Raw genomic sequence first — 13,217 nt, forward strand, 5'->3', positions numbered from 1 at the left:
GGCCCCGCCCGCCCCCGGGGGGCCCTTTGGGGGGGGGGGGGGGGGGGGGGTAGAGGTTGTAGGTGAAAGAATCCAAACAGGCTGATCTCTCTGGCAGCCGAGAGCATAGGTGGGCTTAGTGGCGGGGGGGGGGGGGGGGGGGGGGGGCGGGGTGCTGAGGTGAGAGCTGGGTGCTGAGGAAAGTGGGGAGAGCAGTTGCCGGTCAGCCCCATGGTGAGCAGCCTCATTCTTTAGCTGGTCCAGTTTAAGGAACCTGGGAGACCCTGTGGCCTGTCACATTTGTTGAGCAATCATGGAACCGAGTGGCAACTGGAAACATGATGAAAATCAATTCCACTCACCCGATTAGATCTGGAAAATATTTTTAAGTTGAATACGCTTTAGTACCCTAAACTTTATTAGCTAATATGCTTTTTAAATTTGGGTCTATTTCAACCTTCAAAATAAAGGCTCTTTCTTTCTTCTTTTCTTTCTTTCTTCTTTCTTTCTTTTCTTTCTTTCTTTCTTTCTTTCTTTCTTTCTTTCTTTTTAAACTATAGGGTGGGTGCACTTGCCAGAGAGAGAGAGAGAAAAAAAAAAGAGAAGAGAGAGAGAGAGAGAGAGAGTGCACCCTTCCAGGGGCAATGGCCACACCACAGTCCCTTCTCCATTCTCCCCTTGAGGTTTTTTGCATACACACACACATGCCTGGGGTATTTTGTAAGCCCTTGAGTCCAGGTATCGAGTAGTATAGTTGGCTATGTGGGATCCAGCTGCCTTAACCACTATGCCACTGGGTGGCCTGGGTTTTCCTTTTGCTAGAGTGTCTACTTTCATCGCCGAGTGATGCTCATGGTACTGCAGCCCTCATCCACCCATCCACCACCCACTCAGCTGCTCTCTCCTGGATACCAACGTGACAGTAGCATGCTAGTGCATGGGGTGGGTCAGATCCTGTCCTGCTCCCTAGAGAATCACCGAGAGAAACTTGAGAGGGCAGGTGAGGAGGGGGCATCACATTAATAGCAAAAGCAGCCATTTATTGGGTGCAAATCTCAAGCCAGGGGTTAACAGTGCATTATCTCATTTAACTCATATGGCTTTGTCCTAAGTTTTCAGAGGAAATCAAAGCAAAGGAACGTTAATGATTTGCCTAAGGCCGTAGAGCTAATGCTCAGTAGTGCCAGAATGGGAATATAGACAGATGGACCCACAGCGCACTTGCCAGAGAGAGTACTGAGAGAGGGAAAGTGAGAAATCACTCGCCAGAGAGGATGGCCACCTTGTAATCCCTTCTCCTCCATTCTCCTCTTGGGATTTTGGGCACACATGCACACACATGATTTTCAAGTTGCTGGGTCCGGGATTCGAACCATGGTCGGCCATGTGGGAGTTCAGTGCCTTAACTACCACGCCACCTATTGGCCTCTATAGTCCTTACTCTTAACATTGTATTACCTCCTGGGTGCACAAGCAACAGGACAGAGGGAGTCTCCAGTGGAGTGGAGACGGCAGGCAGGTGAGAGGAGTGAGGGGGATTCTGCAAACTCAGTGGTGTTGCTGGAAGGCGAAGAACAAAATGGGGCCTGGCAGGAAGTAAGCTGAAGAGGCTGGCATGAGCCAAATCAGAAGATTCTGTAGGTTCTCTTTGGAGCGTGGATTATCTCCTGCCACCCAGTGGCTCTCCATCCTGGATATGCAGCATAATCACCTGGGATGCCGGTGGGGGACAAGGGTCCCAGTGCCACCTCAGAGCGACTGAATCCAAGTCTCTGTGGATAGGCCCTAGGAATCTGCTAGTAAACAAATTCTCAGGGTGAACCTCCTGCAGCCGGTTTGGCATCTGCAGATCTGTGTGGCCCTTGAGAGATTCAGAAGTGTATTGAGCAAGGGAATGATAGATGGACATTCTAGACCTATCATTCTGGTAGGTCTTTAGCAGGTCCAAGGGAGACAGAAGTGTAATTTGGGGATAGAGAGGAGGGAAACCGATCCAAGACATACCCAGGAGATGAAGTCAATAGTACGTAGTGGAGACCTGGCTATGGGAGCAGCAGGGGAGTCAAGATAACTCTGGGCAGCTGGTGGTGGCCCCAGCTGAGAGGACGTGCATACACAGGGAAGGTGAGTCAGCTCTGGACACAGTGATGCCCGGGCCTGGGGAGCAGCCAGCCGAGAGCTATGGAGGACAGCCTGCATCTGTTGACCTGGGGCTCTGGGGGATGGCGGTCTCTGCCAGGGTAGAGATGTGGGCCATGGCCATGAAGGCAGCGGGTGAAATGCTAGGCAGCTGAGACCACCCAGGAAGAGCACCGAGTGCCGAGGACTAATGGTCAGAATCCTATCTTTGTGAAACTTATCTTATTTTAAAACATTTATGTTCTTTTTTTTTTTTTTTTAATAATTTGCTACAAGGCACATGTCCTTGGTGGGGAGAAGAGACAGATGGAGAAAGAGAAAGTGAGAAAGTACCCTTCTAGGGAGGATGGCCACACTGCAACCCCTTCTCCTCCATTCTATTCTTGGGATCATTAGGCATGAATGTATTTACATGGGCCTGGCATGCTTTTCTTTTTAAAAATAATTACTTATTTAATTCCATTTGTTATTATTGTTATTTTAATTTAACCAGACAGAGATAGGCAGAGAGAGAGAGAAAGGGAAAGCGAGAAAACAAGCTGCCAGGTCTGGGACTCGAACCACAGTCAACCATGTGGGAATCCAGTGTTTTTAACCACTACACCACCTGCCGGCCCTGGGCCTGGCATGTTTTTCAAGCCACCAGGTCAGGGACTTGAACCATGTAGTTGGCCATGTGGAATCTAGCCGCCTTAACCACCACACCAGTTGGCTGGCCCAGATCCTGTTCGGAAGGACAGGCAGAGGGGAAAGCCCTGCTGGAGACATCAGAGGGTGATGGAGAGGCAGATGCATTTGTGAAGCCCACCAGGTGGAGGCAAGGTCTGAGCAGGTGCCGGAGGCAGACACCACGTCGTTGAGGTGCCGCGTGATCCCCTGTGATCTCCCCTCCAGCGAGAGCAGAGTGAGGATGCCAAGCGGCCGAAGCAGCCAGTAATGTGGTTCACAGATCTTGGAACAGAAAGTGAGGCTGGGGAAAGTGAGTCAGCACCCAGTGAGGCAATGTGACGGGGCAGTGTCTCTACTCGTTGCCTATTTTGGGAAAGTGAGATTCCTTATTAGACAAAACACAGCCAAACTCGTGGTCACAGTTCCAGCCCAAAGCTTGGAGGGACAGAGCAGGCTCGGACAGGCCTGTCCGAGGAGCAGGTGGCCCCGTGGAAGCTGTCCACACCACTGAGGCCGGCTCAGCCTTGATGCACTCCGGCACACCCTTCCAGTATTGATCCATTTCTGAACGAGAGGGCCTCTGAGCCGGAGGAGGCAGACAGAGCAATTGCAGGGAACTTCAGCCCTGCTGAGTATGCTCAAATCAAATTGCGCTTCCCCGAAGGACAGAAGTGCAACTTCTCAACATGAAAGACAATGACGGAAGGAAGGGAACGCTGTTTGCTGAACTCATCTCTGTTCCAAGCGCTTTGCATACATTATCTGTTTAATCCTCATAATCACCAGAGAAGTAGGAATACTGTCCCTCTCTTCGAAGAAGAGAAAACTAGGGCTTTGGCAGCTTGCTTGTACATAATAACTAATATTTATTAAGCACTTATTATGTGTGCACATCAATAAACACATGTTGTACATTATCTAATTTAATCATCACAACACCAAATCAAGTAGATATTATTGCCATCTTTCTCGGTGAGGAAACAGGCACAGAGAGGTTATGTAACTTGCCCAAGGTAACACAGCTAGGCAAGATGCAAAGCCAGGCAGTCTGGCGCCACGCCCATGTACTCGTAACCACATCGTTGTATACTTGACTGTCTCACACAGCTGATAAACGACTCCAGAGCCATACTCTTTCTGTGTCAGTGTGCTGCTGGCTGCTTCTCATTGCATCTACAGTATCGTTGTAGATAAATCACCCGGCCAAACATGTGGGGGCCACATTCGAGACCGATGGGTGGTAAAAGGGAAGCATCTTGGGCCAGCCAGGTGGTGAGATGGATCCTACACAGTTCGAGTTCCAGACATCATCACATCACCCTGGTGTCTGTCTCTAAAAGATGGCTTTGAAGAAACTGCAAGGACATTGTCACTCTTAAAAAGTAACCAATTCCTCAGTGTCGTTGACTACGGAGCTAAGCTCTTTACAAGTTCTGTGAGATGATACGATGAAAGCCAAAGGGCAGCTTCTCGTATCACGGCATTTTCAGAACTGTGTGCTGACCACAGTCTTAGAATTGTAATGTTATGTACCAAGTTAAAACATGGGCCCAGCCGTGGTAGCAGGTGGTAGGGTGCTGATATGTGATACTTCAGCCTCACAGGAAATCTGGGTTCGAATCCTGAGTTGACATGAACATGCTGGGTGCACTCGTGAGCCCCTGATCCTGGCTGGCTAGGAGGTTGTGGGGAGGATTGGAGCATGGCAAGATCCTCTCAAGGGTTCTGTCTTTCTCTTGAAAGAAAGAAAGACAGACAGAAAGAAAGAAAGAAAGAAAGAAAGAAAGAAAGAAAGAAAGAAAGAGAAAGAAAGGAAGGAAGAAAGAAAGGAAGAAAGAAAGACAGACATTTTGATAGAGTGATAAAAATGTGTGTGTGTGTGTGTGTGTGTGCGTGTGTGTATGCTTAGTAGCTACACTTCCAGAGGGCCTCCTTGCAGTGTGCTGTGTGCTGTTTTGGGTACTGCAAGCCTTCTTTCTCCTTTAATCCATTTTCTTTTTCTTTTTTTAAGAATTATTTATTCAATTTTATTTATTCATTCATTCTAATTTGACCAGAGAGAGAGAGAGAGAGAAGAGGGAAAGTGGGAAAGCAAGCATCCATACCCGGGACTCAAACTGCGGTCTACCATGTGGGAATGTCCAGCGCCTTAACCACCACACCACCTGCTGGTCCCTCCTTTAATCCATTTTCTAAACCAGATCTCAGTGCCATGTCCAGTGGCCTAATATCAGCAAGTTTGTAACCAGTGATGAGTACGGAGCCTAAAAGGCCTAATTTAAAATTTGGGACTAGCAGGTGGTATGGTGGTTAAAGCGTTGGACATTTCCACGTGGCTGACCATGGTTCAAGTCCCGGCCCTGATGGCTAGCTTGCTCACTTTCTCTCTCTCTCTCTCTCTCTCTGGTTGATCAAACTGGAAAATAATAAATAAAGTTAAATAAAATAATTTTTTTTTGAGAGGTTTTTGCTTTAGGGCCCACGCGCTCGACGGAAAGACAAAGAGACAGAAAGACAGAAAGCGAGAAATCACTCCCCGGGGGGGGATGGCCACGCCGCAATCCCTTCTCCTCCATTCTCCTCTCGGGATCCTGGGCATGCACCCACATGCGCCCGGTGTGAGTTTAAGCCACCAGGTCTGGAACTCGGACTGAGGCCGACTACATGGGAGTCCAGCAACATAGCCATTACACTAACTGCTGGTCCCTAAAATAATTCTTTAAAAAAATTAAAAAATAAAGTTAAATTGCGGTTAAATGGTGTAACCCTGTAACAGAAAAAGTTTAAGGCTTCTGTGAAAGAGAATGCAAGAGGCGTCTCTCAAAAATAACGTGCTGTGAAAGGAGGAGAAGGGATTGCGGCGTGGCCATCCCCCCGGGGGTGATTTCTTGCTTTCTGTCTCTCTGTCTCTGTCTGTCTTTCTGGCAAGCGCACATGCCCTATACCAAAAACCTCTCCAAAAAAAACCCCAAAAACCAAAAAATGTGTTATTATCTTGAGGTGGGTCTCCCACCCAGTGCTCAAAGGTAAACTGAGTAATGTTCCCGTGTGAGCGCCATGAAGTTACTGCTAAGCGTCTGTTCTAGCTCTTTCCTCTGCTTGAAATGCTTGTCGTTTCATTCTCCCTGGTTCAACCCATTAGGCCTTTTTCAAGCATCTCAACCCTAAACTCCTCTTGCCTACCTGAGCCTTCAGAATCTGTGGTCTGTCCTCTTCCTCTGTCACACTCTCACCCTGTCTTATGACATCCCCTGTCTTGCTGTTCTGAGCTGCTATTTAAATTCCTGTACATTTGTCTTGTTTCCTTAACACCGCGGCTCCTTGCCCAGTGCCTGCCAACCACTGGCGTGATAGATTCATCCATTTGTCAAGCCTTCACTTGGTGCATTAAGTAAGCCCAGCGCTCAGGCCTGGGTAGTTAGAGGCAACTGCGGCTTAGTTCTGGAGATTTTGCACCAAGTGAAATTTCAGGCAGCTCCTAGGATAAGTGCTGGTTCCCAAGTTTAAGCTGATTGGTATATTGCTGTATGTTCGGCTTGCTTGTAAAGGAAGTCTTTCTTCTTCCAGAGGTTTTTTAAAAGCAGGCTTAAGAAGTAGCTAATTTAAGAACACTTAGAAAGATGCTCCTGCTTATGGACATTAATTGTGACAATTTTGTTCTGCCTGAATTATCATGAAATCATTGGAGGCCCCTTAGCAGGAAGCAAAGCTCGAGGGAGGCTATTAACCATTTAGCATTCTCTAAGAACCAGGGAATGAAAATTGCATTTATTGAGAGCAGAGAGGCAGCATTTATTATAGCTAATGCATTAGTCTGGGGTGTTTTTTATTTTTATTTTTAATTTTTTTAATTGCCAGAGGGTATGAGTGCTTGCCAGAGAGAGAGAGAGAGAGAGAGAGAGAGAGAGAGACGGAAAGACAGAGAGAGGGGGAGAGAGAAAAAGTACTTCTCAATGGTGAAAATGCCACAATCGCTTTTTCTTAGTTTCTCCATTGTTGGGATTAGGGCACACATATATACATGCCTACCATGTTTTTCGTCTTTTCTTTCTTTCTTTTCTTTCTAACTAAAAACAATTACTATTATTATTTTTAATTTGCTATAGGGCATGTGTACTCATCAGAGACACACACATAGACACAGACACACATGCACAGAGAGAGAGAGAGAGAAAGTGAGAAAGCAGGCTGCCAGGTCTGGGACTCAAACCATGATCAGCCATGTGGGAGTCCAGCACCCTGACCACCACGCCATCTGCTAATTCCCTTTCCTTCCTTCCTTTTCTTCTCTTTTTTTTTTCCTTCCCTTCCTTTTTTTCTCTTTTCTTTTCTTTTTTCTTTTCCTTTCTCCCTTCCTTCCTTTCTTTCCTTCCTTCCTTCCTTCCTTCCTTCCTTCCTTCCTTCCTTCCTCCCCCTTCCCTCCCTCCCTCCCCCCCTTTCTCTCTTTCTCTCTCTTTCTTTCTCTTTTTCTCCCTCTATTTTATTTTTAAAGAATTATTTTTATTTAACTTTATTTATTATAATTATCATTATTATTTTCCAGTTTGACCCAAGAGAGACAGAGAGAGAGGGGGGAAGGGAACAAGCAAGCCACCAGGTCTGAGACTTGAACCATGGTCGGCCATGTGGGAGTCCAGCGCCTTTAACCACCATGCCACTTGCCGGCCCCCTCCCTCTTTTCTTTTTTGCATCTGCTGTAGGATGTGGGTGCTTGCCAGAGAAAGACAGAGAGAGGTAAAGTGAGAAATCAACCCCACTGGAGTGATGGCCATGCCACAATCCCTTCTTCATTTTCCTCTTGGGATTTTGGGCATGCAAGTACATGCATCTGGCATGCTTTTCAAGCTTATGGGGTTTGGGATTTGAAACATGGAATCAGCCATGTGGGATCCAGTGCCTTAACTACCATACCACTTTCTGGCCCAACCCACCATGTTTTTCAAGGCACGAGAGCCAGATTCGAACTGTCATTGGCCATGTGGACTGCAGTTTTAGGAAGCTTTCAGGCATACCGAGACTGAAGGAAGAGTGGGCACCTAGATACCAGCTGGTTTCTGTCGAATGTGTTGACAAACAAGTTAGTATGAGAACTTTGGTAAGGTCCAGGCAAGACTCTTCTGGAATGGCAGCTCAGCAGTGTCGTCACTTGTGATGGCCCCTGCTCTGCCTCTTGCTGGTGCTGACTTGGCCATTTCCCCGAGAGGGAGAAGTATTTGTTCTTGGTGGTGAGCTGGGAAGATGATTGTGGAAGAGTCACTTTATTGGAGTGACTACATTGTCCTCTTTGAGTAACCTTGCATGATGGGAGGGGGCAAGGAAGAAGGGGAGTAGATGGAGCCAGGGCTGGACGAAATGGGAGCAGGAGGAACAGCAGAGCGAGAGCAGCTGGTGAGAGATGGCTGGTCGCAGAGGCCTCAGCCCCACGGCCAAGGTTCAGAGCACGGATTTGCAGGCAGCTGGAGCAGTGTTGAGGCCCCGTATTCTGTATCTCTACCCATCACTTGGCTTGGCTCCTGTGAGAAGCTGGTTTGGGTTTGCTCAGGACTATCAGCCACCTTCTCTGGAGAACCCAAACGATATGTGTTTCTAGAGTCCACTGGTCCTTAAGGGGGTAGGCATGGGCGGGTTCCCTGCAGGATGCCCTGGAGAGCTTTCTCCCGGTTTTCATGCCTAGACCCCACTGTGGATGCTCTGGACTTCAATCCCAAGGAGCAGAGGCTGGAGCACAGGTCTGCAGCAGGCTCTTCAGGTGGCTCTGCGGTACACCCCTGGCTAGAAGCCCTGCCCTGGCTCGGGCCTTTCAAGACCAGGCTCTTGGAGGCACATGCCCCGGGAGTTCACTGGCGGTCCAGGCAGCCCGTTCCATCACTGACTTGTGCCTTCCTTAGGACACGCAGATCCCTCTCCTACATGATCTCAAAGTCAACTGCCAGTGTTATGCGCCAGTCTAAGTGTTCACGAAGTTTTCTGATTGCGGTTATTAAACCAATCTACAAAGGAGTCTGAGTCAGGCCACATGGGAGGCCTGGGTTCAATTCCTGGCCCACCTTAAAAGCTAGGCGCGGTGCCGGCGCCTATGATCCTAGCTACTCAGGAAGCTTGAGGCAGGAGGATTGCTAAGAGCTGGGAGTGATGGTGCGTGCCTGCGATCACAGCTGCTCGGGAGACTGAGGCACGAGGATCGTCACACAGCAAGACCCTGTCTAAAATACCGCACACACACACTCACACGCACACAGACACCCCACCAGAACAAGGGCTTCGTAGAGCACGGTGCACCAGGCACACCTATGTTACGCCGATGCTCAACCTCGGGCATAGCTGCTAATGTGCTGACTCATGCCTCTTGTTCTCCCAGACGGAGTGGACTCATTGGCTGCATGAGCTTCGGGGTGAAGTCCCTCCTGACTCCAGACAAGGTGGGCTCAGCGAAGCTTCTGGCAGGGTCACCCCACCCAGCCCAGGGCTGGTACGGGCAAGCTTTCTCGGGAAGCCCTTGAGTGGGGCTGCTGTCTGTGAGATGGTGCCCATGGAGGCCTGAATAACAGTGCCGGGTTGGTCACCAACCCAGCTGAGAGTTTGGGTCCCCCTCTTGGTTTATCTTGCCAGAGAGCTTACCAGGAGGCTTCGAGTCTGGTATCTGCCCTTAAAGACACTGGCAGGTCCTTGGGACCAGAGTTGTCCTGGATGGGGAGGGCAGGCTGCTCCTTGTGGTCTGCCCCAGGGTCCTCGCGATGAGCCTGCCAGGTCTTATATTTCTGGGCCTAGCAGCTGCTCAGGAATGGAGTGAGCAGCACAGCCTCGAGGAGCTTTTTGTTCAGGCTGGGTGGGAGTTGTCTGGGATCCAGAGACCCCTCGCTCTAGGTTGCCAGCCCCTTCTCTGTCGCTTCTGCACTGCACTCCTAGGTTGGGAGGTGTTGAGCAGAGGAGGGGTGCACTCCTTTGGCACATCCCGGACATGTCCTGGTGGTCTTGTGTCCTGGAGTGCAGTCTGGGCAGGTGGCTGAGGCCCCTCCACTCTGCAGGAGGAACCCAACCATCTTCTCTTGAGTGTAACTCTGACTTCCTTCCCGCTTGGGAAAAGGCGTTCTCCGTGGAGGCTGCACAAGACCCTCGGGATGCCTACTCTTTGGCTTCTCCATTTCTCTTCTGTTCTGCCGGTCAACATTTCCTGGGTTCCTACTGTATCCCAGGCACAGTTAGGCACATCAGAGAGCCTGTGCACAACCCGGTGTGGGAGGCAGACAGGCCTGTGGCTGTCCTCCATGGCAATTCAGCAGAGAGAAGGACCAGCTTGGCGGGAAGGCTTCCCGGAGGTGCAGGCATGGCGGCAAGGGACCTGGAGTGCCTGTCTCTCTGGAGGGACAGTGCCCACTGCTACTGTTTTATTTTTTAAGTTTAATTGACACGTAGTAATCATGTGTATTTGGGGGTACAGTGTGGTGTTCTGACATAGGCTCACTGCGTATTACCAGGTCAGGGTACTCCGCATGTCTGTCACCTCCAGCCACCAGCATTTCCTTGTGCTGGGAGCATTCAAATCCCTCTCTTCTACGTATGGCGAAATGAACAATGAATGACTGTTAACCGTAGTCACCCTATCACCTTATCGTGCTGCAGACACCAGAGCTTATTCCTCCTGCCACCTGCTGCTCTTTGAGGGCTGTTGGTGGCCGTCTGACCTGTGCCCTCTGAGTGAGTGTGTCATTCCCTCTTGTGACAGGAGATCAGTGGCTGGTACTACCTCCTAGGGGAGGACCTGGGCCGCACCAAGCACCTGAAGGTGGCCAGGCGACGACTGCGGCCCCTGAGAGGTGCGTGTGTTTCCCCAGCACCCCTGCCCCTCCCTCCCTTCCTGCATGGTCTTTCTCTATGTGTGGCACCGGGCTGCTCCAGGCTGCTACCCGTCCTCTGGGTCCAGGGACTTCCCATGAGCACCTGCCAGAGTGCAGGCAGCCTCTTATCCAGGTCTCCTTTATTTACCTGGTTGGACGTTCCTGGGAGGGTCGTGGGCTCAGCTACCCTTCCCTGTGTCTCAGGGATCCCCTCTCGGCACTTGCTGACCTTGGGGCACCCACTTCTGCAGACAGGGTGATCAGGCCTGACCATGAGGCTTGAGGCTGAGGATGTGGATTTCAGGTCTCCTTCAGTCTGTCCCTCCCCCATGCAACCAGGCTCCTGAGCCCTAGCCTGGCCTGAGCCTCAGGCGTCCCTACATTCCGGAGGTTGGGAGGGGCCGAGTAGCCAGCTGGACCCATTGCCCAGCCACGTCCTCTGGGTGGTGTGTGGATGGACCTTCACCTGCCAGCAGAAGCTTTCTGACTCTGCTCTGTCGCCTTCCAGCCCCACTGCTGAGACTGGCAGGAGGTGAGGATGCTGAAAATGGGGAGAAACTCAAGGTAGGCAGGACAAGCCTGGGCAGGGCTGGTGGGACCCGGACGTGGCTCGCAGGGCTCCAGGGCGCCTGCATCCGTCCCCTGGCCAGGAGACCCCTAGGAAGGCCTGACACATAGCACATCGTGCATTCTGAAGGGAGGGATTATTTCTTGACATCTATAAGGCCTGTTATAGGAAATGAAGGCTTTTCTCAGATTACCCACGACTGCGGCGAGGGTGGAGAGAAGAGTCCAGCCCCACCTCTAGCAAAGAGGAGTCTGGATTCTGCTGATGTCAGGTCTCTAGAAACCTAGTTCTCCCCTTCCCGTAGGCCCCCGGAGACGCCCCACTCTGGTGCTGTGGCTGAGTCATCCTCTCAGGTTAGGCCCACTTGATGTCGGAGAGCAGGCGTGATTCTGAGCCTGAGACTCATGGCTTCTCACCTGCTGGAGCTTAGAGTCCGGAGAGGGACCCTCACACAGGGATTTGGGAGAGTTTGCCCAAGTTCATTTCATCTCTACAGGGCAGGAGGGTGGGGGGACAGGTGATCGTGTTTTTTTTTTCTAACAACTAAGAGGTAAACAGAGGAATGCTCAGTGATGGAGCAGCTGCTCGGTTCCAGATGCTGTTACCGAATCCTCCCGCCACCCCTGAGGTAGCCTTGATGTCCCGCCTCGCTGACGAGAGGGATACGAGGTTCAGAGACGTTAAGTGATGCTCGGTGGCCACACAGTCAGCGATGTCTGGCTGCCACGCTGCCTGCCGCAGTGACTCGTCGGGGACATGTGACGTTGGCATGTTCCACTCACGTGTGGGTGTGCTGTAACCCACACACAGCCCTTTCGCTTTCATTGACTCAGATCATTCGTTCCCTCCCTCATTCATGAAAGGATTTCACCTGTGCAGGCCGGGCCCTGGGCTGGGGGAGGGATATGCGCGTGAACAAGTCCGAGGCCCTACCCTTGCCAAGCGCGTGGTCTGGCCGCACTGTCACCATGGTAGCCACTTGTGGCCTATGGCCACGGAACGCCTGGAATGTGGCCGGTAAGGCCAAAGAAACGAATGCTGACTTTTATTTCGTTTTAATTCATTTCACTTGACCTTGCTCATGTGACTCGTCCCTACCGTGTGGGACAGCATGGTCGTGCAGTGACTTGCCAGTTCTGTTTTCTGTGGCTTCGTTAGTTTAAAAGGTTTCCTTTGACTTTAGTGGGGGGCTGCAGATCTCTCTCTTTCTCTCTCTCTCTCTCTCTGTCTCTTGCTCCCTCTTCTTGCCTATCTCTGGGATAGTGGCCAGGGAGCTTCCCTGGTGATTGATGGGAATTCCGTGGTCATCAACACCGTAGGTTTCTCCATGCCTTGAGAAAGTCCTGCTTGGTGCTGAATTCTGTACCCCAGCTCTGAGCGCCTGGGGCATTGTTCCAAAGAGCATTGGATTTTCAGAAATGCCCGTAGGTCTCAGCAAGGAGGGTGTGATCGTCAGAGGCTGGGCTGGGGCTGGGGCAGTGCCCCCAGAGCTCACCTATTTACCCCTCACTGTGCAGGCGGGAGGTGCCTGGGTGACCTGCTCATCACAGCAATCAAAACTGGGCTAGACCAAGGATATCCTCTGTGGTCAAGGCTGTGCGTGGGTGGGAGGGCTTCCCCAGGGGCTCCCAGGTGGACAGAGGGAGCTGGGCTCACCGCGTGCTGTTCTATGGGATGTGACCCTGGTCCCGCAGGGCAGGCAAGAGGACCCGGGTTCTGGTCCCAGCTCTGCCACTGCCAGGTTGTGTGACTCTCACCTTTCTAAGCCTGGGTCTCTTCATCCGTGAAATGAGGAGGCCAGATCATCTGCTGATGTGGGAATCCCTTCCACGTCTGGCTTTATGGCCCATAGATCATCACGTCCTTAAAGCAGCCCCCTTAAAGCATCCTTAAAGTCTGAGGAAACAGACTTTTAAGTAGCGCTGAGTGGCGGGCAGGTCCTGACTCCCAATGTTTGAAGTGGGGTATCTATGAGTGTCAGCCCCCCAGGCATCCTTGGGTTCTTTAGGCGGGGTAAGTTCCTAGGT

General features: G+C 51.0%; 1 protein-coding gene across 4 annotated transcripts in view; it reads left to right on the top strand.

Moving 5' to 3' along the window:
• Nucleotides 1–13,217, top strand: part of RGS3 (regulator of G protein signaling 3) — a 158,657-nt gene that overhangs the window by 42,091 nt on the left and 103,349 nt on the right. For all 4 annotated transcript variants that reach the window (XM_014585618.2, XM_014585638.2, XM_027769509.1 and 1 more), the window contains 3 exons: nt 9,146–9,206; nt 10,511–10,601; nt 11,131–11,186. In XM_014585618.2, the coding sequence (XP_014441104.1) occupies nt 9,146–9,206; nt 10,511–10,601; nt 11,131–11,186 (208 nt within the window). The remainder of the gene's footprint in view (nt 1–9,145; nt 9,207–10,510; nt 10,602–11,130; nt 11,187–13,217) is intronic.

Source organism: Tupaia chinensis, unplaced genomic scaffold, assembly GCF_000334495.1.
Source record: "Tupaia chinensis unplaced genomic scaffold, TupChi_1.0 Scaffold000081_1, whole genome shotgun sequence".
NCBI classification, from domain to species: domain Eukaryota; kingdom Metazoa; phylum Chordata; class Mammalia; order Scandentia; family Tupaiidae; genus Tupaia; species Tupaia belangeri.